Here is a 25389-nt window from a genome sequence, read left to right as displayed (position 1 = left end):
TTGCTGAGGGGCAGCACTTAGTACAGAAAAGGAAACGTGCACAGAAAGGAACTCATCTGTGAGGAACTGCTGAGGGACCGTAATGATCTGAAAAAGTGCTTTCTTGAAACACACACACACACACACACACACACCTTATTTATGAAACTCTAGACAGCTAAATAAATAAAACAAGGCCTTTCTGTGCAAGCCTCAGTGCTTGCTGCTTTGCCACTGACTATGCTTTTTCCTATCCAGGGCTGGAATGTGGCTGAAAAGAGGGAAGTACAGCTGTGCAGCACTCCAACTGCAGCCCCTAGACATACTGTACTTGATTCGATGCCTTTGAAAGGGTGCAGAGTGTGCTTCATGCAACTGGCCCAGTTCTGCTGGCTGGGGTAGAGTAGGTGAAGGTTATGACACTTGTTCATCCTGCTCTTCCCATGGCTTTTGGAGAAGGTTGGCATCACTAGCCAGGAGCGGTCCTTCCCCTATGAGAGCATAATGGCTATGATTATAACCAGCTTATGGGCAAAGGTGCAAGGAGGAAGGCTTTCTGGGTTCTCTTAACTTTATTACCTTGCAGGGCTAGTCACAGTCTAGCTCTTAATGTCTCCAAGTTAACAAAGAAGACTATATAGGACTCCATTTACCAAGAACAATGGGTTTGTATTTAAAGTTAATGACAGCCGGAAGCTCAAACATTTCTCTTGAAAGCTTGTATGTTGCCCTATAATCTTGCTTATAGTAAGGATGATAATGATAAGTAATATTCATAGCGCTTCTCAGTCAAATGACTCAAAGTACTTTCCAGACATTGAGCAATTTAATGTCATGACAATTACTTAATGTAGGCATTATTGATGTGATGTAGGCATTATCTGCATTTTACTGTTGGGGAAACTGGGGCACAGCATTACATTTTGGGAGCCGGGCAGCAATCAACAAGCACACAGCATGCTGCACAGTAGCAGAGGTTGGAAGTATTTTGGTCTAGGACATCGGCGTCCCAGAATTACTAAAAACACGGTGGGATCTTTAGAATCAAGTAAAGCTGACAGACAGTTTCTAAGCTTTCCATCAAAAATTCTCCCTGCATAGTAAGCCATAGTTTCAGTTTATCTCTCTCAGATGTAAATGGGATGAGTTTATCCTGCCAGGATTTGAACTTGTGGTTCTAGCAAGTCTGGATATTTTAAACCTGATGCTTAGAACACTCAGCTAGCCTCTCTGTAAAATAGTTTATTTTACTCCTGAATTTTTAGGCCTGAATTTCATTTAAATACATGGCCTTTTAAACTGACTGTTTTAAAATTGCAAGTGGCAAATTACTTATACTGGCATAGTTAGACCAGTTCCATGGTTCCCTGCTAATGTTCCAGTGGATAGGTCACTAGCAGAAGCAGGCACAGTCAATGGAATAGCGCACACTTCCACTAGCTATGAATTTGACTCAATATTGATGGTGATCAGAATAGGATGAGACAACATACCTAGAATCTACCAGCTGTGTGTTTCATTTCAGACTATTTACTGTCTTATTACCAGCTGTCTCAGACTGCTGTTATTTTTGGATAGCCTATTTGATCTAGCTGTTGTTCATCTCTACTTCTCAGTGAAAGTCTTTAGGAGATGAAGTGGAGACTAAGTTAGTTCTCAGCACAAGTGAAGTGAGCAGTAGCCCATCCATAAGGAGAGGCACTGGAATTGGCTGTTTTTGTTCTTGCAAGGTGGGTCCCTCTATTCTCTGAACATTTCAAGCTGAAGGAAGTGTGCTCAATGGATGAGGGGAAACTCTTGAAGGGGATGCTGAGGGTGCCTGCACTAACTAATGCAGGACTAATGCTGGAAGAGATGTAGGTGAAATTGGGTTTGAAAAGAGTACATATTAGACCAGCTTGTCAGTGGTGGGGCAAAAATGGATGTAACCAGTCCAGTTTAGTCATATTTTCATTTAGTTTGAGACTGTAGTTTTGCCTGGAAAAATAAAATTTCCAAGCAACTCTGATAATTTGTAAGCAATGCAATTATTACACTGCCTGCTGTGCATTATTGTCCAATAGTCACAAAATGTTCTGTTTTCTTTGTAACACATGCACATCTTTTTTTTTTTTTTTTTAAATACAGGCTAAAAGTGGCCAAGGCAGTAAGAAATTACTATTGCACATAAATGGATGCAATGCAAGGGAATAAGTAAATCATAAAATAAATTAGACATTAATTTACTACAACTGCCAATGTGCTCATAGTAACAGGTAGCATTTTCTATTTTGAAAGAGAATTATAAACATAAAAATCATAAGCATCCTTGTGTGGTAGGTAAGCTGCTACTAGTATCTTCATTTTGCAGATGGGGAAACAGAGGATCAACTTTGCTTTCATTGACACCAATATAAATCCAGAGTAATTCCACTCAGTTCAGCTGATGTCAGTGTGGGGCAGAATCTTGGCCTAGGGACATTAAGTTATTTGCCAAATGATGCAAAGGGCATCCGGATTAGCCAAGATTAGAATGTGGGAGCAGTGTGGCTTCCCAGTCCTGATCTAGCACCACTAGACCATGTAAATAAACTTGCTAATAGTAAATGGGAAGGGTCGCTTCTCTGACCTTTGATAGGCTTAGAACGCTTCTTCTGAGCATAGGGAAATGGGCCTCCATTTGTAAAATTATGACTAAGTCTCTAAGCGAATTTTGCACAACATAGACACATGCATAATATATTTCTGTAGTTAGAAAAAGGAGTTGTTTCCCATAGTGCATATCAATCTAGGCAGCTTAGTTTGACTCCTGAGGGCATTCTGTGCCAAAAAAGGAAAAATTCTGCATACAATATTTTAAAATTCTGCAAAATTCTGTGAGTTTTATTTGTCAAATAAATGTGGAGGCTCCACAATGGCTTTGGGGAGCACAGGCCACTGGCCACATGGGGTGGGAGGTCACTGTGCAGCTCCCACCTGGGACACGGACTCAGCGGTAGGCTGCACCAAACCGTGACACAGCGCAAGGATCGGGACGGCCCCAGAACACCCCAGGGTCTTGCCCCTCCATATCAGGTGTGAGTAGGCAGGTTCAGCATGGCAGGATCCAAGTGTGGAGGGGCTTAGTGTGGGGAGGATTGAGGTATGGGTTGAGAGGGTTCTGTGTGGGGCAATCTGGGTGTGGGCAGCTCAGTGGGGGATCCAGGTATGGGGGGTGATCTGGATGCACAGAGGCTTGTTGGGGGGGGGGTTCTGGGTGCAACAGTAATGGGACTCTGCAGGGGGGTCCAAGTGAAGGTGGTTGGGTGTCAGTGGATGGGGGTCTGGGTAGAGGGGGCTTAGTGGAGGGTCCTGATGCTGGGGAGTGGGACTCAGTGGGGTGGGGATCAAGGTGCTGCTGGTTGGTGCTTAGTGGGTGGGGATCTGAGTGCAGGTGGCTTGTCGGGATGGTCCAGGTGCCAGGGGAGTGGGCTCATCGTGGGGGGGAGGGGGTTGAGTGTGTGTGTGGGGTGAGGCTCAGCGGGAGAGTCTGGATATTAGGGGATCTGGATGCATGGGGGTTGGGCAGATGGGGGAGCAGATCCCTGTACAGGGATCCCTCCCACTGTAGCTGAGCAGTGATGGGTACAGGAAGCAGGGGGTGGGGGGCAAAATTTGCAGAGCTTCCTGCAGCTGGGGAAGAAATCTGGGGGGTGGGTCTGATCCAACCCTGGATGCCGTGCAGGGGAAGAGGAAGTCCCATCCTCCCCAGCCGGGCCTAGCAGCTGACTTCAGGCAAGGGTAGGAGCCACCAGCCAGGTCTTCCCCAGTCCTGCCACCTGCCCTACAGTGATTTACCTCTCTGCCAGCTGTCTGGGCACTGGAAACATGACCGCTCTTGTGTCTTTCCTTTGCTTCCCTGTCAGAAAGTCATTTTTCTGCAGGGAAGCAAAGAAATCTGTGGTGGACATAAATTCTGCGCATGCGGAGTAGCACAGAATTCCCTCAGGTGTATAGTTTGCAGTTACTTACATACCAGTGGACATCATTTGTTTTCACTTTGAATCGGGAAGCAAATGTACAGGCACACTCTACCTCTCACTGATACTTGGATTTTGTTCCATTAAAGTCTGAATATATATTTTATGAATAAGGTTCTTATTTTCATTGTCAAGCCCATTGTGCTTTTGGAAATTATAAATGATTCAAAGCTTTCTATATTATTTAGATTTTCCCACAATTTTCCTCATTTCATAATTTAGACTGCTTTTTACTGTCAGACAGACAGACTATACCTCTGATGCCTGGAGACAATCAACTCTTTGAGAGGCTGTTTAGCAACACTGGGTAATATCTGCAAGGAACTTCTGAACTGACCAGCGATTATTTTGAGTAAACCAGAATTCTCAAAGAAAAATAAACTTTTATTGCTCAGGTCTAAACCGTAGTTTTTGTCAGAAACCATCTTAGCCCTAGAAAATAAAACTTCTTGAGAGACACTTCTGATCTACTCTCTTTCAATCATAGTGGTAGACAAGTAGATTGGAAAAGCAAAGTGCTTATGATTATATCTGCTTTTATAAGTTTAACGGTGATCATTGGACTAGGAACAGAGTGCACAAGTCATTTTATCTACATTATTTGTAGCCAATCTCTCTATTTCAGAACACGAGTGCTTCTGACCTAGTTAAACTCCTGCTATTTTGAAGATGATTAATAAAAAACCAACACCTCTTGGAGTCTGCACACTCACTTGTTGCCCAGTAACTAGAAGGATGGAGCCTTCTTTCCCATGTACCACTTGCCGGTAAATGTGATCTAGAATTAAGAGTTCACTCCAGCAATTCTGAAGCAGCTTCATTTGGTCATCAACCTGTAAAACAAACAGAAAAATTGATAGTATTACTCAAAATAACTCTTACAAAACTCACTCATATTGCACAGATTGCTGAAGGAGAAGAGGGTAGCATACCACCCTTTTTAGTTATCTGGTGAAGTTTCAGATATTCAGATTTAATGTTATGAGAACTGAAGTGATGTCAATAATTATTGATGTCAGAACATTGATATTGCAGCTAATAGGCCTTTGTCAATAGATGGCACAATCTATGGTTAAGTAGAATATTTATAACTGATTAACTGCTAGAATAAGGTGATCCATGAGCACTAATAACCAAATTATACCGGACACCGGGTGAAATGCCCACTGATCACTAGGAGCAATTAATTTTATTTTTCCATTTTAGCTGCTTATCTCAGGAGATCAGCATTCTTTTCCTTGCTCAACCACTAGCCTGCTGCGTGACCTCATGCCTCAATTTTCCTATCTGCAAAATGTAGATGATACTCACTTTCCTTTAGACTGCTTTGAGATCTATGAGCGAAAAGCTCTGGAGAAGAGCTGAATATTATTATATGCCTATTATGTTATTAGGGCAATGTTCTTTTAAACTGAAGCTTTCACAATGGATTAATATAAATTGAATAACTGAGCTTCACACACGTTTTAAAAGAAGTAATTAAAGAATTTTAGAGCTTCTGACAAAAAACAAAACAAAACAGCTTTGGGGTGTGGATCTTATTTGACCCACAGAACATGCACAGAAAATACAGTGCTAGTGTAAGCTTCTCCACGCTCCCTGCCACTGAGCCTCACTCTTTAGACGTCCTGGAGAATCAGCAGAAAAGTATCAAAATCCCAGATGCATTGACAAGTTCAAGTCCAGGATTAGTTCCAGTAAGAAGTGTAAATACTGCCTCCATCAGTGCTGGTGTTACACTGAAAAAGGAAGGATGCTGCCTCTCCAGAGTTTACTTTTGGAAACAAAATGGAACAGGATGGTCTCAGGTAGGAGAAGAAAATGTATGTATAAGAAGTAGTCAGAGATTGTACAGTAGTAAGAGATGTATCACTGACTGAATCTGGTAATACCAGACGCATATCTGACACTAGTCCTGATTCTGACCTCCCAGAATATTGTCCAGGCATTGAAACATAGCAATTGCAGCAATTATCATCTGAGTCAGAGAACAGAGTGGAAGAGACTGAGATTAAAGGAGTCTGTCTTCTCCCAAAAGGGAGGAGAAGAAAAAACATGCAAAATAAGGGGTAAATTTCCTGTGAGTAGTACACCTTACTGAATACAGAGAGTAAACAGTGCCAGAATGAACCTAGAGGATTCATGGTGCTACTGTATACTGAAACCAAGATTTTCAAAATGGATTCCTGAATTTAGGTTCCTAAATTGTTTAGGTTTCAGAGTAGCAGCCGTGTTAGTCTGTATCCGCAAAAAGAAGAACAGGAGTACTTGTGGCACCTTAGAGACTAACAAATTTATTAGAGCATAAGCTTTCGTGGACTACAGCCCACTTCTTATGCATCCGAAGAAGTGGGCTGTAGTCCATGAAAGCTTATGCTCTAATAAATTTGTTAGTCTCTAAGGTGCCACAAGTACTCCTGTTCTTCTAAATTGTTTAGGCAACTTAATCCAAACGTGCTGAACATTTGAAATCAATAGGTGTTGCTATGTGCTTAGCAATTTTGAAATTCAGGCTATGGATTTAGGAGCACTCATTTTTGAAAAAACTTAGTCTGAATATACAGACATGACACAAACTAAACCAATGCTATGGCATTAGGTAGTGGGACCAGTGAAAAATAATCCTTTTGAGAGAAAAATGCAGGTAAAGTGCACTGACGAAGTGGGTATTCACCCACAAAAGCTTATGCTCCAATACGTCTGTTAGTCTATAAGGTGCCACAGGACTCTTTGTCACTTTTTACAAATCCAGATTAACACGGCTACTGCTCTGATACTTGACACAATGTCAGTGTTTTTCTTATAGAAATTGGTCCAGATGACATAGATGATACAACATAAACAGTCATAGACGTGCAATTGTAATAAGACCGTATAATAGTCATAGATAAAGCTTCAAAAAAATGAGTGATCATACTTTATTGCTACATTGTTAATCTTATTTCTATACTTGGAACATATTGAGAAAAATATTGTAAAACATCTAGAGAATAATGGAACCATATTTAATACTTTATTAATGCTCAAGAAGTGGGGGCATACTGCACAGTATTGAAATCTGAATAATACAAAAGGCTTGCTCCAACTACCATTAAAATGAAGGGAAAACCGCATTTGCTAAAAGTGGTTTGCCAGAATGAGTGATAATAGCGAATAGCAAATTAGAGAGAAAACTTTAAAATATGATATGGCTGCAAACAAGTGGCTTGCAGTTCAATGTGTATATATGCAATGCAGTTTGGGTTGCTTATATAAAGAGGCACCGTCTTATGGAACAGGATGATCCCAGCAACTGTATCTCTCAGTGAAAATGGTGTGACTGCAACTGGAATATTGTGTTTGAGTTTTGGACTTTTTTTTTTTTTGGCCAGGAAAAGTGAGAAATTGCTGGGGAATCATATAAAAGCAGCACAATTATCAGGGGGTGGAGAGTCTGACTTTTAAGGAATGATTAAAGGCCTGACCCTACAGTCTCATTACAAGCAATAGTCCTACTGACACACAGTGAAATTTTGCGTGCTCAGGATACTGCATGATTATGCCCTAAAAGAATACATATTTTTACAGTAGCTTTGCTGGGCAACACTTAAATGGGAAGCATGATAAGATTCAATAAATATGTAAAGGCTGTAAACACCACTGATGGATAGGAACTGAAGATAATTAAAATATTTATAATTCAGAGAAATAAAACAAAAATTACAGAAGGGAAAATTTAAGCTGAATATCTACCTAAAACAATTTCTGAGAGACAGACCTATTAGGCTGCAAAACAGCCTTCCAAAGGAAGCGGTGGACACCCCATAATTTGATACATTTAAAACTGGACTGGGAAAAGCACTAGAAAAATGTATTTCAGGGAACAATCCTGCATAACTGGACAGCTAGAATAGGTGATGTAATAGGTCTTTTCAATTTTTAACTTCTAGGACTCGAACTTTTTATCAGTTGCACCCTTTCAGATTTAGGCTACAGCCAACAGAGTGGTACTATTTGTATGGTTTGCTTAGCCTAAGAAACTGAAAGCTTTTATTATAAGTAGTGCTGCCTATTGTTAAGATTGCCTGACACCTCCCATTATAAGTTCCTGTTTTCAGTTGCTTATAACTTTGTGAAATTTCATCCATTTGGGCTGAAATTTTCCATGGTGGTTGTCTGTCTGTCTGAATTGCTGTGGAAAGTTTCCGCCAAAACAGTTCAATCAATTTCCAAGAATGAAACTAGGGAAAAATGCTTTGTTCTTCCCCTGTTAAAAAAAATCCTGGTGACCTTTTCATTGAGAACCTCTAGCTCTCCCATGCTTTGGAGCAGGGACTTGAATTTCAACCTTTGTATCAGGGATGTATCTTTTTCCAGCCCCGTGAAAATCTGCCCAAATTTGGTCAAGTTAGAAGTCTTTGGAGAATTGCAGGTCACATATGCTCAGTACAGACCTTTCAGATTTTTAGCAGCTAAATTTCCTGAAGATTCTGTCTGTACTCGGCATGTTCCAGCCTAGTGCTGAGCAGGGATTCTGCTGCAATTGCAGTGCTGGGGTGTTGCTGGCCATGCCAGCTCTGAGTCTGGGAACATGAACTGAGAGCAGGGAGGCCATCTATTCTGTGCTCTCAGTGACTCCTCTGCTGGGCACAGGCAATGTGGAGAAAGCTGCCTGATTCAAATGCAGAGGGACAACAGCTGGACCTACCTGGGGTGGGGGGGATAGTTGGGACAAGGAGCCTGGGGGTTGGTAGAAACAGGGACTGGTGGGGGTGGGCGGGTAGAGGGAAATGTGGACTGGGAGTAGGGGTGACTGGAAGCAGACTATGACTAGGAGCCAAGAATGGAGACTGGGACTGGCTGGGCAAAGAGACTGAGAACCAGTGGAGTGAGGGCAAAGGAGATGGAGGGAGAGAGGGGAGTCAGATCTGACAAGGAACTAGTGTGCAGGGGCAGAACGGGAAATGGATAGGCAAAGAGACTGCCACAAGAAGCTGGGAGACTGGACAAGGAGCTTGGTTAAAGGAGATTTGGACTGGGAGCCGGGGGGATGAGGAACCTGGGTGAGGCCAATGGAGGTGAAGGTGGGCAAGAAAAACAAATAAGATGAAGGGTAGGATGGGGAAATGAGACTATCTTGGCAAAGAGACTGGAACTAGGGGATGAACTGGGAATGGCTGGGCAAGGAGACTGGGGTGAGACGCTTGAGGAGTGAGAACTGGGACTGGCAACGTGAGGAGAATGGGATTGGCATGAGGAGCCAGGGACAGGAAAGAGACAAAACTGGGACAGGTACTGGTTGAAGAGGATGGAGCAATGGGGTATTGCTTGGCGGGGAACGGGTAGAAGAGCATGTGCTCACTAGACCACATTCCTCTTCACAGTCAGTGGAACCCAGGATTCCTGAGTCTTGTCATTCCTCTGCTGCCAGCCAATACCTGTAAAACTCACTGCCACCTCCTGCTATCCTCCTCACAGAGGATAACAGCCTACTACTGTTATCAGTTACTCCATTAGTTTAAGTGGCAGAGATATGTGGTAGAGATTCCAGCCCTGCTGATGACCTATATAGGTGTCAATTTGATGCCACATGATGGAATTTTGTGTTTTTTTTTAAACCTAAGAAATTACACAGAAAGTCTACATTAAAAGAATATTATTAAAATTGCAAAGTCAACCACTCGAAAGTTAGGAAACGCCAGAACTCAGGTTACCTGTGCAACCTTAATTTGGTCCTGTTGTGCGTATGCATTATGATACAGCCTTTAATTGCATAATCACATACTATTTTTTCCACAGAACCGTGCCTCATTCAGTGAGCAAGATGGACCTGCTTTGGGGATGAATGAGGGTTCTGTAGTGAAGAAATTGCTGACTGTAGGATACCTGCTTCATTTGTTGCAGAATTTGGAAGGTACATACTATTTGTAATACTGGGACTGGTGGTTCTAAGTCTGCTCATAACTAAAGGCCAACCTCCTCAATTAAAGGGGGGAGCCACTAAGTCCAAGTTACAGTTGATTGTTGGGGACAGCAAAGGAGAAAACAGGAATGGGAGTGAAGTTAGGTTGAAAATTAGGAACCAGAAGGGGAAACTGGGCAGAGAGCCCCAGACAGTACCCACTGCTTCTCAAAGGAGCTCAGGAGTCAGTGGACACTGCCCAGAGGAACTATGCCCGGAGATGTGAGCAGACAAGGGACTGGAAATAGGTTCCACTATTGCAGAGCACCCCTGCCCTATACAGCTTTCTCCTCCTGGTATGATTGATGGCCATCTTGGCCAATGCCAGGAGGAGGTTGATGAGGAGGTCTCATGACGCGGGGCAGTGGATGGAGTGTGCAAGGATCAGGAGATGTGGGGAGAAGTGCACAGAACCTCAGTAAGAGGTTCTGGAAGAGGTGCTGCAACCTGATGTATTATGTAGATTTGTGCCAGGGTCTCCCTCTCACCACAAAGGGGCCAGATGTTGGAGGAGTTTCGGAACTGTGCCATTTACATACCCATGCTACTGGTCTATGGAGGAGCTGTCAACTAATATTCCCGGTGGGTGGTGGATTGGCAGGTATGTAGTGAATGAGGTGGGAGATTGTGGGAAGAGAAGAGATGGTCTCATGGTTAAGGCACATGAATGTTGCCCTAGAAATTTGGATTCTATCCCTGCCTCTGCTACAGAGTTCTTATGTGATGCTAGCCAAGTCACTTTAACCAGACTTTTTACAGGTGTTTAGTAATAGTGTATTCCTCATTATGTGTGTCTGAGCTGAGATTCTGGGGTCTGATTTGCAGAAATGCTAAGTATTCATAGCTGCAGCTGAAGTCAATGGGAGCTGTGCTTTGAACATATAAAGTGCTATATTATGGTAAGTACTCTGAAAAAACAGGTCCTAGGTGTCTCAACGTGTGCACCAAAATTAGTGGATATTTTTGACCTTAATCTCTCTGTACCTCAGTTCCACATCTGTAAAATGTTCCTTCATCTCACAGGCATGTTGTGAAAATAAATTCTTTAATATTTGTGAAGTATTTAGATACTATAGTGGTGAGCACCCCAGAAAACACCATGAGGAAATTAATACTTCTGTCTTCAGAGCAGAGATTGAATAAATGTACAATAAATAAGGCCTGGGGCCACACATTGAACAACATGTAGAAAAAATATTGAGTAGTTTCTTATTCAGTAAGCACCATTCATTCTGTGCACTGCACAAGGCAGTGGTCCTATGGAAAAAATAGTATGTGATCAGGTAATTAAAGACTGTGTCGTGATGCATTCTCACAAGGGGGACAAACTAGGGTTGCACAGACCACCTTTATTCTGGCATTTCCTAACTTTTGAGTGCTTGATTTAGCAAAAATTTTCTTCTAACGTGTTTTTATGTGAATTATTTTAAATGGGTTAAAAGACCCCTTGCTGTAGTATTACAATCACAGTGTGCAAGCCAAGTTAATATATGTACGCTCAAATATCAGCTACAATTCACATATCCATTGGCAATAGAGATGGAGGAGAGAAAGAGGAGTAGACTTAGGCTTGGTCTACACTACCCCCCTAATTCGAACTAAGGTACGCAACTTCAGCTACGTGAATAACGTAGCTGAAGTTCGAAGTACCTTAGTTCGAATTAGTTCGAACTTACCTTGGTCCACACGCGGCAGGCAGGCTCCCCCGTCGACTCCGCGGTACTCCTCTCGGCGAGCTGGAGTACCGCAGTCGACGGCGAGCACTTCCGGGTTTGACTTATCACGTCCAGACTAGACGCGATAAGTCGAACCCAGAAGTTCGATTTCCAGCCGTCGAACTACCGGGTAAGTGTAGCCAAGGCCTTAGTGGATGGATATATTACTAATCAAAGTGAAACTGGAGCTATCACAAACTCAGCCTTGCTCCCGATGCTGTGTGTGGCCATGATAATTCATTTCTGTTCAGATCACAGAGCAAGGCTGAGTGTATATTAAAAATGTTTCCTTTTCTCTTTCCACAACATGTATTTGACACCCCTTGCCATTTCAACCAAGCAACATGTTAGCTGGAGAGAGGATTGTAAATTACCACATTCATATACTCCCCCAAAAAACTATGGATATGTCTACACAGCAACCAACCCTCGCCCCCGGCAGCAGTGAGTCTCAGAGCCTGGGACAATTGATTTGGGTTTATGGGGTTCTTGCTATGGAACTAAAAGTAGAGCCCAGGATCCAGCCCAAGTCTGAATGTCTACATGGCTATTTTTAGCCCCACAGCCCAGGCCCCAGGAACCTGTCAATTGACTTGGGCTCTGAGATTCGCTGCCGTGGGTGTTTTTTTTGTTGTGTAGATGTATCCTATGGGCCAGATTTTAAATGAATGGAATTACTTGGAATTTACACTAGCATAACTGTATTCAGAATCTGCCACTATCATCTGAATACCTGAAACTCTGCTTTGTGGTCATTTTGCTGTAGTCTACTCTGCACAACAAGGATTATAAAACCATTTAAACCATGCTCTACTTATAATAATCTCCAACATAAATTGCAAGTCATACATTACTGTGTCTCTAACTCTGTTTACCGCATAATAAAACAAGCTTTGAAACAAAGTTTAAACATGCAGTCTTCATGAGTAACAACTCATAACTGGATAAGAGGCCGAAATACTTGACTCCATTAATACAACTGCTCATAGAATATATTTTTAAAAAAATCTACCTCAGCTACAGGCAGCAACTTTTGTGAACAAACTACACTTTGCATTTCTGGTTTTAGAAGGATCCAACAGCAGCTAACATTATCAAAGCTTACCTCCCAAGTTTTTATCGTCTCATTACAAAATCAGTGCTGGGAGAGCGCTGGGAGATGGCAAATTCACAAAAAAACCCATGTTTTCACATAATCTGCTCCTGCTGTTGTACAAGATTCATAAAACTAGCAACAGTGAACATCTGCCAGTGGCTCACAAACTCTGCACCTATTTTAATTTAATGAGCGAGGGCCATAAAATCAGCAGAGAAAAAGCAAAATACACATTAGTTCATGCTTGAGAGAACTTAATTGACGCATCTCTTTTGACATCTATCAGAAAGGCTGGTAGAGCAGCCGATGCTATAAAGTTTGCATAAGAAGGACACAGAGATGAATTTAAAAGTGGTGGTGGTGGTCTACTACATCTTATGGGACATGATCATTTATGGAATACTCCTGTAAGCTTTTGTAAACTGGGAAGAGCCACATAAGATATTGGTGTTAGTGAAGTATAAGTGAAATAAATTTAGCCCCACAGTCCACCACTGGGAAAAAAAAAACACGGTAAGACAAGATGATTGATTGATCAATGATGCTTATAAAGCCTATAAACAAATAAACTAAGTGCTGGTATACAAAGATTTAAAAAAATTGCACAACTAAACCACAAGGGCCTCACTACCTCTATGGGTATGTTAATAGCCAAGTTATGTGTACATATAACTCACCATAATCAAAATCAACCCAGGGCTAAACTAAGTAAGTGTCACTAGCATTATTTCCTGATGGCTACCAGTCTCAAATTCTGGTGGCCCAATGAATGGATTCTCAAGATGAGGGGGGCTTTCTGCTGAAAAAGCCATACTGCTCATCCTACCAACTCTAATCCTATGAACCAACAATAAGATCATGCCATCAAATTTTAACAGGGTCAGTGTGCTAAAAGGTAAGAGGTTGTCTCTTGGTTAACTGGTCCCCAGACTGTTCAGGATTTTATATATCAACATCATCTTGAATCACACCAGGAAGTGAACTGGAAACCAGTGCATAGACTTGCACTATTAGATGAGAGGAGAGAAGACATACAGAAGAAGGTAGAAGTCAGGTAAAACCTTGAAGGCAAGGACGATAAACCTCAACTTGATGCAGACTTGAAGGATTCAAGTATAAGAGTGTGTATGTGTGCGTGCGCACGTGTGTGTGTGTGTGTGCAGGGCTGGCTCCGGCCACCAGCTGAGCAAGCAGGTGCTTGGGGCAGCCAAAGGGAAGGGGCGGCACATCGGGCTCTTTGGCCCCAATTCGGCGGTGGGTCCCTCTCGGAGGGAAGGACCTGCCGCCGAAGAAGAAAGCGGCACGGTGGAGCTACAGCTGATCACGATCGCGGCTTTTTTTTTTTTCTTCTGACGCTTGGGGTGGCAAAAATCCTGGAGCTGGCCGTGTGTGTGTGTGATGTGGTTGGACTGATGAGTGAGCAAGATGATCTGGCCATAGAGGAGGTTACACATAATTAGAGTGAGAAGTGGCCAAAAGCATGGACCTGTGCAGTGTATTTTCTCCTTGACATGGACGTGGACACGCACAGGTTGGGGAAGAGACTAGAATGGAGGCTGGAGCATCATCCTTCTAACAGTGCAAGTTTATGCATTGGTTTAGATGGGGAAGGAAAAGAGAGCCAGCTACCCTCTGACCCCAGGCTTAGAGTTAAGGGGGAGAGAGAATACCCTGGTGTAGTCCTTGTCATCTGCCTTGTGGTGAGTGGGTGCCTGGGAATGAAGCATGGCAACAGGAGTTCAAAGGGAGTAAAGAGATCTAGGAATTAAAGCTCCAATAAATTCAGCTCAACCCCTGTCCATGTGATGTTCTTGGAAACCCAGTTTAGAAGGGGAGACTTAGAGTGAGAGAACCGGGAGCCAGATGTAACCTTGTGTCTCTTGTTGCTTGGACTATTTGTATCATCTCCTTCTATAAGTATAGAGAAATACATAGTTGTCACAAACACCCAGCAGAAAACATCCACTATGCTGCCTATCAGATGCTTCTCCAGCGGGGGTCTCTGCATTTAACAACCAAATATCAGCCTTATGAGGAAAGCACCTGGCATGTAAAATACTGAACGAAAAACATGGCCAGCTTAATGGTGGGCTATATCTGACTATTGATTTGCACATGGAGCTTCCACTGATGGGTGTTCTGGGTGCTGGCTGATGGCAGGATACAACCCTGTATTTGCTGATGAGTTTTCAGAACTGGCTCAGAATGTGTCCAGTAAAATTAATATTGTTTTTAATTACCCAAATGCAAGTATGAAGATAGGACTCTTTGGTTCTATGCCTGAGTTTCTCCACTGACTCACTGTGGAACTTTGGGCAAATTACTCATGGCTCGAAGCTATTTTTAAATAAAAGTTTGGAGCTCTTTATGAGATAACTATGCTTAGAAAACAGCTACGTGTGAGAAATATATTAAATATATACTCATTTTGGTTTATTTCTCTTACACAGTATAAAGCACATAAAAGGATCCAGTGTAGGATTTTTTGTGTGTGAGAGGTAAACACATCTTCTGTCAAAAATGTAAGATCTGATTCTGAGCATTATGGCATCACAGTACCTCCAGGATCAAATCTGTCTGAGGATTCCTGCCTAATTCAGGCCCAATCCTTTCCCAAAGAAATCAACGGAAATTTGTCATTGACTTCAGTGGAGCAGGAGCAGGGCCTTGTTGACACTGCAATATATAACACATGCTTATCAAGTCTAGTTAAAGGAAGGACTTATCTAAAAAATGTTGGCTACTCATCGTTAAAATGATCTATGCTGGTGTTATAGATGAGGGAGGCTAGTGCAATACAACAGTAGTATTGTTGGACAGTGTATACTTCCCACAGCACAGAATGTTAATCATTAGAAACTTTTGTTTTCTCTGAAGAAGAACGCTGAAACTGGCAAAGAGTAAAATGAAGAAAAATGTGTATGTTTTGCTGAAATGCACTATAACCTTATCAAAACCACACTGTATCCTTCTTTTTTAGAATAGCGCTTCACAATATTTATCATATTGTAATCAACAACTTCAGCTCTGTTTCAGTTTTCCTCTTGAAGAATTGTTTTTCAACTGGAACTTGATGAATGACCTTTATGAGTTTTCAGGGATTACACATTTTTGTGCACTATGTAAAGGTATATATTTTACTTATAATTATTGTTGCAGTTTTTTTCTAAAGAATGCAACCTGCGTCCCAATTTTACAGCTCCTTTTTTGAGGATCCCATTTCATGCAAACATAAGCTGCTTTTTAAGTTGCTTCAACTGCCAATATATTTTTGTGATCTATTTCTAGTAAAAATTCAAGACGGTATCTAATGACTGAAATTAAAATCTAAAACTGACATGATAAAAAAGTTATAAGTGTTGGCTTTGGTTGAATTGTTTTTACTTATGTTTCTAAAAGTCAAGAAGTAACTTGAAGCATTCACATCAAAATGCTGCTTTTTAATTCCACGGCCATTGAATAGCCATTTCCCAGTGAATCTGAAGTGATTAAACATCTGTCTGAACTGTTCAGCCTGAAGCATAGAAATTCAAGGGATGCTGGAACTTTCTTTCAAGAGTGGATTGGAGATCACTCAAAAGTCATTGCAGATCTATAGCTAAAGCAGTTATTACATTTTCTTATGCTATGGTGAAGCAAATCCCCCCATATCAAAGTTTTATAAGACAAGTGCACTTGAAGGGCCAATTTCTGCCCTGGAATGCAAGTGTAGCTCACAAATCGTTACATAGGTGGGGAGAGATCTGGTAGATCCCGATAGGTCGCTGGTAACAGTGAAAAACTCTTGCAGCGTTGTCTTCTGAATGCAGGGTATAGCCGTCTGTGTGGTTTTAAATGACAATGCATATAACTTTCTGAATCAGTGAACATTATTATAAAGTTTGATATTATCTGTATGCTCAGCAATAAAGTGCTACAAAGTCCAAGAAAAAAATGCTTTAATATTAACTCTGATTGTTCCAGCCATCTACTTGGAACTGTAGTAGAAACCTATCTGCCAATAAAAGTGCCCCTCCTAATTAAGGGAGAGGAAATATGTTTACAAACGAGGGTGCCAATTCACCATTGCCCTGCACCTGTTGTATTTATACCAGTGCAGTGTGGGTATCAGATCCATTCTGATTTGGTAGCATTTTATGTCCACTTGGTGCTTCTGTGAATGGCTCCAGCAGGTGAATCTGGCCCAGGATAGCCTCAGGTGGGCAATGGCTATTCCAGTGTATTTCAGCGCTGGTAGATATATATTAGTTAACTGTACATTTTATCATGATTTGTGTATGCCTGGTGCTGCTCATTTATGGTCTGCATAGGTGGCCTGACAAAAAGTTTTAAAGATATTTTTCTGTTTTTTTGTTTAAACATTTGGAATACCAAGCCCTGGCTTCCCCCTCTCAGTCTGTGGAAGACATGGAGAGTGGCACCTACATTATATCTTCCCCTCAGCTAACAGTAAGGGGAACATGAGGCCAGCATCCCCTCCAAAGTCACCCTTGCTCCAGGGTGATGTACGATGCTTTTTGTTTAGTAAGTGACTGAAAACATTGTTTCCACTGTGCTCCCAACCACTACCAACTTCCTGGAATGAGACGCAGGACTAAGGAATAGACCTTAGGACTAAAGCTGGGGAAAAAAATTTCAGCTGAAATGTCTTTGGCAAAAAAAACCCCCTGCAGATTCAGCAACAGCAAAAAGTTTTGCAAATTCATGCCAGTTTTGCCAGATTGTTCACATCAAAAAAATTCTGAAGTCTAAATATTTCATTTCAACATTTAAAATGAAACAGTTTGATTTAAAATTACTTTTTCTTTCAAAATTTCCTGCAGTTTTATTTAAAACAAACATTTAAAAATGCTTACAATAAAAAAAAACATGTTTTGTTTTGGGTCAAATCAGTTTTTTGACTTGTCAATATGCTGAGAATTTAAAAAAATTGGGGTTGACCTGAAATGATTTTTTTTTCAGAATTCCCAGCAAACCAATTCACAGCTCTTCCGAGGACTCTGACATGCAATGCATAACTCTTGCCGCTGACTATTCCGCTAACCACTGTCTTTTGATAATTCAAACTCCGGCCACTGTTCTGAAAAAGTATGGAAAAATAATGTGTACAGTATAGTCAGCTGCAACATACTGGGCTCTTGTATAGTAACTGTGTTTTGACTTTGCATTTTATAAAGCTGCACTTGAGGTTCAAGTACTCACTTTAATAATCTAGGGTTAGTTTTCTCCACTGACACAGGCAGAAAGGAAGAAAGTGGGTGGAAGGAACTGTGCAAATGGAGAGCAATGGCTCTGTGGCATGCTCCCTTCTGATAGACCCATGAACACCTACACATAAGATTGCTGTAAAGTAGGGACAGGCCAATGGTCAGGCAGCAAGAGACTGCCAGGGTGTGGCAATTTCTAAACTGCATGCTTATCTCCCAAACTTGCAGAGATACCGGCATTAACAGCACCCCGGTCATGTGGTTCCCTCGTCCTGGAAGAGTCCAGCACAGGGATATATGTGTAAGGACAACATACTGCCAGAAGGGGCCCTGGAGAGCAGCAAATGGCAACCAGACTGCAGAGCTGGCACTTCTGTTCCTCATGGATGCTTAGAATCTCCACGATTTGGAGATTGTACCCCCAAGGAAAAGTTAACAAAAGCTCTAATCATGCAGAGGAAGCCACAAATGATTTAAAAGTTAAAATGAGGTTATATCTGTATATTTGTATTATATAATGCATCAAATGCAACACTTAAAATACTAGTATGGGCTTTTCAGAAAACTAGATTTCTCTCTCTGTAATCAATGTTAGAGTATATGTAGATTATTCAGTATCTTGTAGCCAGCATTATTTTTGATGAATTATAAATGTGTGTTTCTAGGGTTTTTTTTTTTTTTTTTTTTACAAAAAAAAAAAAAAAAAAAAACACGTTATTTTGAGTTTCAACTGAAAATTCTGCTTACACTGCAGGGACTTTTCTGTATCAAAGTGGATACAAAGACAGGTAAAGAGAAACACTATACTTTCCAGTACATATTTTACTAGGAGTCAAGAAGATGCCTTCTACAGGATCTGGCCCGTAGGACCTGCTCCTGCAAACTTACTTCTGTGAGTATTCTTACTTCAGTGAGTGGCTCCATTGAAGTCAGTAAGGCTATGCAGAGCTGGGCCCATAGTTAGTAAAATCTTGCTTAAAGCTACATATTTTGCATATTAGTTTCTGGTAATGAACGTATTCTCTTCCCTTCAGTAGACCTACTTCTATTTCCAACATGCCAAATACGAAAACACTATGGGTCTGATTCTTATCGCACTTACACTAGTAGACTGGTGTAACTCCATTGACTTCAGTACAAATGAAATCAGAATTAGGCCCAGTGGGTTCTCTGTTGCCCTCTGGGGCTGCACTAGTTTACACAATGCACGATGATGTATTCCTGGGAATCAGAAGACAGGACAAAGCTTGGTGAATTTTAAAACACTGGTGGTGATTTTATTTAAGAACATAAGAATGGCCCTACTGGGTCAGACCAAAGGTCCATCTAGCTCAGTATCCTGTCTTCCAACAGTGGCCAGTGTCAGATGCCCCAGAGGGAATGAACAGAACAGGTAATCATCAATGTTCCATCCCCTGTTGCTCATTCCCAGTGTCTGGCAAACAGAGGCTAGGGACACCATTCCTGCCCATCCTGGCTAATAGCCAGTGATGGACCTATCCTCCATGAATTTATCTAGTTCTTTTTTGAACCCTGTTATGGTCTTGGCCTTCACAACATCCTCTGGCAAGGAGTTCCACAGGTTGACTGTGTGTTGTGTGAAGAAATACTTCCTTTTATTTGTTTTAAACCTGCTGCCTATTAATTTCATTTGGTGACCCCTAGTTCTTGTGTTATGAAAACTATTAAACAACACTGCCTTATCTACTTTCTCTACACCAGTCATTTTATAGACCTCAATCATATCTCCCCTTAGCCGTCTCTTTTCCAAGCTGAAAAGTCCCAGTCTTATTTTTGAATATATTGAATCAGCAATTATAAAATATGTTTCAACAGCCTTTGATTAAGGTCCCTGTTGACATATTTGAATCACAAGTGTTTTAGCATTATGTTAAATGATTTCTAATATTTAAAGTTCATCTCCTGCTTGGTGATTTATTGGATAGTTATTGCATCACTTTTCTCACACCTACTCCATTTTTGCAGCTGACACTTATTTCAGTAGTCTGTATATAAAGTTTACCACTATATTAGTTCTCATTTGTGAAATTTATTAGAAAACAGCAACATCAAAACCTGAGAGAAATCAATACAGCACATACAGATGCATTGCTAATAGTGTGAAAGATTATGGAGGACCTTCATCCTAGTACGAACAGAATTTATTTTTTGCAATAAGAAATAGTCTATTAACAATCAACTAAATATAAGATGGAGAACATATTTATCTCTTGTGCAACAGAGACATGCTAATTTCAGAAAGAACTTCTGTCATGGTAATGGACAACTAGAATAACCTCTCTATGCACTTAGGGTTCTGTATTTTCAAGTGCTGCATGCCCCATAGTGCTAATGTTTGCATACATTAAAACACACGAAATGCTTAAATTGGCTCTAATTTAAATTTTACTATGTGTATATTCTCCTGTCTATCAGGCTCTGCATCTTTTGATTTCCATTATTGCTACTCAAGGGGTGTGGATAATAGGAAAGAGCCAGGGAATAAGGGAAAGGAGATGTAACCTTTCTCACTAAACAGGTAACACCTACAATATCGTCCAAGAACTGGTTTGTACACAAGATGCTAGATTTTGTTCTCAATTATACCAGTACTATTCTACAATTACTCCATTAACTTCAACTGTAATCATAATTCCAATGGAGTTACTATGAAATCACATCAGTGTAAAGGAGAGCAGAATTTTGTCCTGGGTAGATATCAGAGATGATTAGACCTTACACCTTAATAAAGCACACAAAGAACATACATATATTGGATAACACATGCCATTTATTATGAACACCCAGACCTCTAGTTAGAATAGTCTCATCACTTGGAATGGCATAATTTTTTTTATAGTTGATCTACATATTGTACAGGCAATTATGTCTAACTTCTCAGTAGTCTGTTGTTATAAAATATTTAAAACATGGATTCCCATAAAGATTCATTAGTGTTGTAACAATACTGTTTATATGCTTAATTATCAATATATATGAAGCATTATGTCTGACATATGATGATCAAATTTATATTTTAAGAGTTGTTTAGTCTTTGATTGCTCAGTTCACATGGTTTGCTTGGGGACCTACTCTGTTTCAAGAATTAAAACACTTTTTTTTTTCATAGCACCCACATCTACCAGCCTCCACACAACTCCTTTGATGCACATTTGATCATGCAACAGTAAGTATTTTCCTCTATGCTCATATTTGGCTGTTTTTTAAGTACATGGGCCTCAAAACTCTTCTGTTGGCCCTGATGGCTACTTGATATAAAATAGGAAACAGAAAGAATAGCATTTGTATTATGGCTTTAGCAATCCAGGCAGATAGTACAATACTGCATTGTCTCCAATGCACTTTACAAAGTTAAATAATAAAATTACTGTAATAGATTATAGCAGATAGGGAGAGAAGGTATATTCTCAACTGAGATATGAAAGGAGATAGCACAAGGATGAAATAAAAAGATACAGGAAGGTTGTTTCAGATGTTGACAGCTGCAGAAGAGAAGGCTCTAACAGTAACCAGATTGTGTAGTGGGATAGATCAGTGGAGAGAAAGCAGTAGAGAAAGAGATTGGGATGTGTGCTGAGTTGGAGAAGATAAAGCGAAGGAAACTGCAATAGCCCATGAAAGAGGAGATAATGGCATGGAGGATGTTCACAGAAGAACTGGAACTGAGGTAGTTTTATACAGGGGCAATGTTGTGGAGGTAGTGATAGAAGATGTGGGAGATGTAACTTCAGGGTCAAGAATAGCACCAACGTTACAGTGGAGGCAAATAAATGTTTGAGTTAAGAAAAAAGAGGAGTTGTACATAAGGATGCTCCTATGGCCTAAGATGTCCCTAAGGCAACTGGCTTAAGGAAAATAAGGTCACAAGTTTGTGGGCAAAACAACAAGAGGAGGAGGAGGGCTAGGAGGAATCATTAAAGGTGACACCATATTGGTATACTTGGGTATCATCAGTGTGAAAATGGAAGCCAAGGCTAGAAGAGAGAAAAGATAGAGGCTCCTGTGATACTGTACAGAAGGATGTTGATGCAGAGAAGAGGCACCATGAGAGACTGGGAATGCATGATAAGCTAGACAGAAGCAGAACCATGATAGGAAGGAGCTGGACGTGCCTGTGTAACTTTGGAGGTAGCTCTGGAAATCAAATAGCTTCATTGTATCAAAGGCTGCACTAAGTTCCAGGAGAATGACAAGTTAGAAGAAACCACCAGTAGACAAAACAAGAAGGTTGTTAACTATGCAGAAATGAATGGCTCCAATGCTATGGAAAGCAAGGTGGGAATTTTAGAGAGCTGAGGGAGATATGAACAGGGCTGGCTCCAGGCACCAGCTTGGCAAGCAGGTGCTTGGGGTGGCCACTCCGGAGAGGGGCGGGAGGTCCAGCTATTCGGCGGCAATTCAGCGGACAGTCCCTCACTCCCACTCAGAGCGAAGGACCTTCTGCCGAATTGTCGCCACAGATCGCGATCGCGGCTTTTTTTTTTGGCTGCTTGGGGTGGCCAAAACCCTGGAGCTGGCCCTGGATATGAAGAGTGGATTTCATAAAAAACTAATGATATGGAAGTGAGAATGAGGATTGTCTGCTACACTGGCCACGAGGGAAGAGTGAACATTAGAGTTAGCATTAGTAGTAATAGCAATACATGCAATCATATAATACTTACTGTCCATCTTTGGTACTGTACTTGTAAGGCAGCTATCACCTTGCTATTGTTTAGCAACTCCAAAGAGTGGTATGAAAATATTAATTAATTAACTCTCACAACAACCTGTGAGGCAGAAAAGTATCATCATCTGCATTTTACAGATCAGGAAGCTGAGATGCTGTGTAGATTCTGTTCCTGGTATAAGTGGAGCTACTCTGATTTTACACTGGTGTAAATGAAATCAGATTCTGGCCTCTGGATGTTAAATGACTTGCCCAAGGATTTAGCCATCTAGGAGTAAATTAGCCCTTTTCCTGAAAAATCCAAGTGTAAAAGAGCAAACAAATCTATGCTATTAAAAAGCATCTGAAATATTGATTGAATGAGAGAAGAAACAGGCTTAAGGAATAGACAATTATGCATTAAAATCAGGGCTGTCGAGCAATTAAAAAAATTAATCGCGCTGTTAAACAACAATAGAATACCATTTATTTTAAATATTTTTGGATGTTTACTACATTTTCAAATATATTAATTTCACTTACAACACAGAATACAAAGTGTACAGTGCTCACTTTATATTTATTTTTGATTACAAATATTTGCACTGTAAAAAACAAAAAAAATGTATTTTTCAATTCACCTCATACAAGTACTGTCGTGCAATTTCTTTATCATGAAAGTTGAACTTACAAATGTAGAATTATATACAGAAAAACTGCATTCAAAAATAAAACAATGTAAAATTTTAGAACCTACAAATCCACTCAGTCCTACATCTTGGTCAGCCAATCACTCAGACAAACAAGGTTGGTTTCAATTTGCAGAAGATAATGCTGCCTGCTTTTTGTTTACAATGTCACCTGAAAGTGAGAACAGATGTTCACATGGCACTGTTGTAGCTCGCATTGCAAGATATTTATGTGCCAGCTGCACTAAAGATTCATATGTCCCTTCATGCTTCAACCACCATTCTAGAGGACATGCTTCCATGCTGATGATGGGTTCTGCTTGATAACGATCCAAAATGGTGTGGACTGACACATGTTCATTTTCATCATCTGAGTCAGATGCCACCAGCGGAAGGTTGACTTTCTTTTTTGGTGGTTTGGGTTCTGTACTTTCCGCATCAGAGTGTTGCTCTTTTAAGACTTCTAAAAGCATGCTCCACACCTTGTCCCGCTCAGATTTTAGACAGCACTTCACATCCTTAAACCTTGGGTCGAGTGCTCACATCGGTATCTTCTTTGCGTTTTGTCAAATCTGATGTGAAAGTGTTCTTAAAATGAACGTGTGCTGGGTCATCATCCGAGACTGCTATAACATGAAATATCTGCAGAATGCAGATAAAACAGAGCAGGAGACATACAATTCTCGCCCCCCCCCCCAAGGAGTACAGTCATAAATTTAATTGACGCATTATTTTTTTTAATGAGCATCATCAGCATGGAAACATGTCCTCTGGAATGGTGGCCGAAGCACGAAGAGGCATACGAATGTTTAGCATATCTGGCACGTAAATATATTGCAATGCCAGCTACAAAAGTGCCATGCAAATGCATGTTCTCACTTTCTGGTGACATTGTTAATAAGTAATAGGCAGCAGTATCTCCCGTCAATGTAAACAAACTTGTTTGTCTTAGTGATTGGCAGAATAAGAAGTAGGACTGAGTGGACTTATAGGCTTGAAAGTTTTACACGGTTTCATTTTTGAGTGCAGTTATGTAACCAAAAAAAATCTGCATTTGTAAGTTACACTTTCACGATAAAGAGATTGCACTTCAGTACTTGTATGAGGTGAATTGAAAAATACTATTTATTTTGTTTATTATTTTTACAGTGCATATATTTGTAATAAAAAATAATAATATAAAGTGAGCACTGTGCACTTTGTATTATGTGTTGTAATTGAAATCAATATTGAAAATATAGAAAAACATCCACAAATATTTAATAAATTTCAATTGGTATTCTATTGTTATAAGTGCAATTATTTTTTTTTGAGTTAAGCTCATGAGTTAACTGTGATTAATTGACAGCCCTAATTAAAATGTTTTTCCGGTAAGGGACTTGGTGCTTGTTCAACGCACAAAATGAACATGGACCTTTACAATGAAGTGACCATGGAATGCTGAAGCAGTGGTCAACTCACTCAGTTAGACACAGCCTTGTGGGCACACCTCTAAATGTTGCTCAAAAATGCCCATATGCAAGAGCAGGTTCTTCCTTGGTCTGGGAAGAAGTTTAAGAGGCTGTTCCACCCCAAGTTATTAGGTTTTCTCTGCTCAGTTCTGGGTGTCAGCCAGGGGATGAGGAAAGGAGCTATGTTGTTGCTGTTGATCACCTCCCCTTCATCCAATGAGTGCCTTACATACAGTAGTTTGTCAATGAATTAGATCTAACTAGATGGTTCAAGAGTTCACCCAATATTTATTCTTTATTCACTGGGAAGTTATATGATCTTGTAATAGAGAATGCAAGGAATGCATAGAAAATTAAGTTTTCACTATGTTGTAGGATCTGGCAAGCCACAAGTAATCTGAGAAATTTGTGTGCTAATTATTTTGTAACTATTTGATTATAAAATTACCTCTGATTGCACTGGTCTACAATTTTTGAGAAGTCGTCTGCTTCAGAGATAAAACATGCTATTTATTATGTATTTTGATGTGCTGAATTCACATATGACAATTAAAACAACTGATTGGCTACTGTTTCTAAGATATTTAAGTTTTTACATTTTATGTCTATGTATATTGTGTAGATAGTAGAGTTTTAATCATAAA

The 25389-nt window shown here is 40.6% G+C and overlaps 1 protein-coding gene across 4 annotated transcripts in view; it reads right to left on the bottom strand.

Moving 5' to 3' along the window:
* Window positions 1-25389, bottom strand: part of NR5A2 (nuclear receptor subfamily 5 group A member 2) — a 125449-nt gene that overhangs the window by 45634 nt on the left and 54426 nt on the right. For all 4 annotated transcript variants that reach the window (XM_034778862.1, XM_034778860.1, XM_034778863.1 and 1 more), the window contains one exon: window positions 4691-4810. In XM_034778862.1, the coding sequence (XP_034634753.1) occupies window positions 4691-4810 (120 nt within the window). The remainder of the gene's footprint in view (window positions 1-4690; window positions 4811-25389) is intronic.

The sequence above is a fragment of the Trachemys scripta genome, chromosome 8 (assembly GCF_013100865.1).
Source record: "Trachemys scripta elegans isolate TJP31775 chromosome 8, CAS_Tse_1.0, whole genome shotgun sequence".
NCBI classification, from domain to species: Eukaryota; Metazoa; Chordata; order Testudines; family Emydidae; genus Trachemys; species Trachemys scripta.
The sequence above is the reverse complement of the archived record's forward strand: the minus strand, read 5'-3'. Positions and strand labels throughout refer to the sequence as shown.